At 35.0% G+C, this 2,957-nt stretch overlaps 1 protein-coding gene across 1 annotated transcript; it reads left to right on the top strand.

The window, feature by feature from the left end:
- On the top strand, window positions 1–972 carry LOC100021126 (olfactory receptor 5L2-like). Its single transcript, XM_007497647.2, has one exon. The coding sequence runs from the start codon at window positions 1–3 to the stop codon at window positions 970–972; it is 972 nt and encodes a 323-aa protein (XP_007497709.2).
- Window positions 973–2,957: the final 1,985 nt, after the last annotated feature.

The following is a 2,957-nucleotide window of genomic DNA, read 5'->3' as shown; positions in this document are numbered from 1 at the left end:
ATGGAAGAGGAAGAAAATTGCACTTCAGTTACTGAATTTATGCTCTTGGGATTTTCAGATCATCCAGAACTTCATGTTTTCCTCTTCCTGATATTTCTATTGATCTATAGTATCACAGTTTTGGGCAATCTTGGAATGATTATCCTGATTAAGATCAGCCCCCGCCTTCATACACCCATGTATTTTTTTCTCAGCCACTTGTCCTTTGTTGATCTCTGCTATTCCACTATCATTGTTCCTAAAATGTTGGTCGATATATCAACAGAAAACAAAGTTATCTCTTTCCTGAGTTGCATTATACAATTCTTTTTGTTTTGCACATGTGTGGTCACTGAAGTCATATTGCTGGCAGTGATGGCTTATGATCGATTTGTAGCTATTTGCAACCCATTATTGTACATGATTGCTATGTCCCAGAAGCTTTGTGTCCAGCTGGTGTGTGGTTCATATATTTGTGGTACAGTGTGTTCTCTTATTCATACATGCTTAGCCCTTAAGATATCTTCTTACAGATCTAATATCATCAATCATTTCTTCTGTGATCTACCTCCTCTCTTATCTCTATCCTGTTCTGATGTCTCCATCAATGAACTACTGCTTTTCATAGTGGCCTGTTTCAATGAGATCAGCACCATCATGATTATCCTAACCTCTTACATATTTATCCTCATCACCATTCTGAGAATCCCTTCTTCTGAAGGCCGGCGCAAAGCCTTTTCTACTGGTGCCTCCCACTTCACAGCCATTGTTGTTTTCCATGGTACAATACTTTTTATTTATTGCAGACCAGAATCTGGAAATACCCTAGATTCAGATAAAGTTGCTACTATATTTTATACTGTGGTGATACCAATGCTAAATCCTCTTATCTACAGTTTAAGGAACAAGGATGTAAAAGATGCCTTCAGGAAAGTGATAGGATCTGAGAAATTATCTCTGTGTCCAAAATTGGATGGAATGAGAGAACATTAGGAATCTCTGTCAATGTCAATGAACAGTTTTAGCTCACCTATCAATGAGCTTTCCTTTTGCAATCTCATACTGAGTTATCTTTTATATAGTCCAATAATCATATTTAATTTAAAGATGAGGAAAATAAAATGCCATTGTGTAATTCAAGATAAAATATCAGACTTGTACCTACAAGATCTGAATTCTAATTAATCTTTGTATCTTTACTAGCTATGTGACTCTGACCAAGATACATAACATCTCTCCCTAGATTTTCCTTATCTTTAAGATGGGGAAAATAACTGTTGGCCTGGCTTCAAGTCAACAAATTTTAAATAATTTAAAAACTCAGTGTCTAGTGTTATCATATATATTTCTCCTTTTCTTCCTCTTCTTTCTCTGCTTCATCTATGTGATAACTAATAATGACATAAATAGGTGTCATTTATTAATGATATATGAATAGATCTATCAGTCAGTCCCTTCATTACTGTATATTCATTTATTTCTATCTATTTAGTTGTTTAATGGAAAGTTAGATATAATGATTTAATAGTTAATATAATTTGATATTTTTTCAACCTAATCCCTGCTGGGTACACGCAGCATCAAGCTTAATAATAGAGGTTGTAGGATGTTTTGTTTTGTCTATACATTTCCTGATGCCCAAATTTAGGGATGTAACAACTGGTATAAAAGAAAACAAATAACAAGGGAAGAGTAAACTTTATAATTGGTATAATTCATTTCAAGTCCTGAATGGATATAAGATTTCATTTATATATAGAATCTTTTCATCAGTGAAGCCCACAATCCATCTATTCTTTTAAGAAAACCCAAACCATTTTAAAAATAAGAGATGTTGTATTTGTGAATTGAGAAATTCAAAACTATTCCACCCTAATAGGACCATTCTTGAGAAGATCTGATTTAGCTATTTCTGAAACAATAACAAGAGATATACTTGGAATAATAGAATCAGGACTTGAAAACTACATTTCTCCTCCCTTCTTAGTTTAACAAGATTAGGAAGGTCTGCAGCCGACTCAAGACTTAAATATCTGAGAAAATGGCCTTAAACAGACATGCGCAAAAAAAGGACAGACCTCTGAGCTGTCCTAAGTCAAGCTTTAGCCGCCATTGGCACATGTGAGATGCAGGAAGTGAGGTAGAGAACAGCCTATGGAGTTCTCGGGACTTCCTGTGGAGAGGGCCAGAGTTCAGTTCTATCCTGGAGCTCAAGCTTGGATGAGCCCTGCAAACAGCTTCTCATCAGATCAGTCATGTGAGTGATAAGGACTGACTCCCTTCTCTGCCTTGGCTCTCCAAGGCCTTAACACCTGCTTTGACTCAGCCTGAGCCCGAGTGGTTCTGAGTTAAACTCATTTCCTTCTCTCCTTCTTTCCTTCTCTCCTTCTTTCCTTCTCTTCCTCTCTCTCTCTCCCACTAATATTTTCTTCCTCCTGTTGTAATTAAATCACCATAAAAATTTGGCAGCTGAATTGGATATTTTATTATGTGGCATTTCCCTTGGTAACCATTTACATTTAGATTTTTTCAGTCTCAACCATAATTTCACTTTTCACAAATTTCACAACTTTATAGAATGTTCCGGGAAATAAGGATACAAAGAAAAGAAATTAAGTTAGTTTTAGTCTCTAAAAACTTGAATTCTATCAAGAATTTCAAATATTAGTTAAACAATATTTATTAATTGGCAACATTTAGAAATTTGTTTTACTACCTTTAGTGTATCATATAAAGATTGTGATTGATCCTGGGATTACAAACGTAACTGTGAATAAGTGCCAACTTTCTAAATGTTGATATTCTAATAAATAAATAAAATAAAAACATATATGAATATAGATGACATGTGTACCAAGAAGATCTATGGTAAATTTTGATTGGGAAACATTTGCATCCAGAAGGACGTGAGTCATGAAAGGCCTTTGCAGGAGGTGGTACCTCAACTGATCCTTGATAAAATCAACTCCACTAAGCAG

This window comes from Monodelphis domestica, chromosome 6, assembly GCF_027887165.1.
Source record: "Monodelphis domestica isolate mMonDom1 chromosome 6, mMonDom1.pri, whole genome shotgun sequence".
Taxonomy (NCBI): domain Eukaryota; kingdom Metazoa; phylum Chordata; class Mammalia; order Didelphimorphia; family Didelphidae; genus Monodelphis; species Monodelphis domestica.
Note: the sequence above shows the minus strand (reverse complement) of the source record. Positions and strands in the feature narration are given on the sequence as shown.

Bases quoted from the DNA above. Each gene is read 5' to 3' on its own strand.
- LOC100021126 (XM_007497647.2), top strand. From the start codon at position 1: ATGGAAGAGGAAGAAAATTGCACTTCAGTTACTGAATTTATGCTCTTG.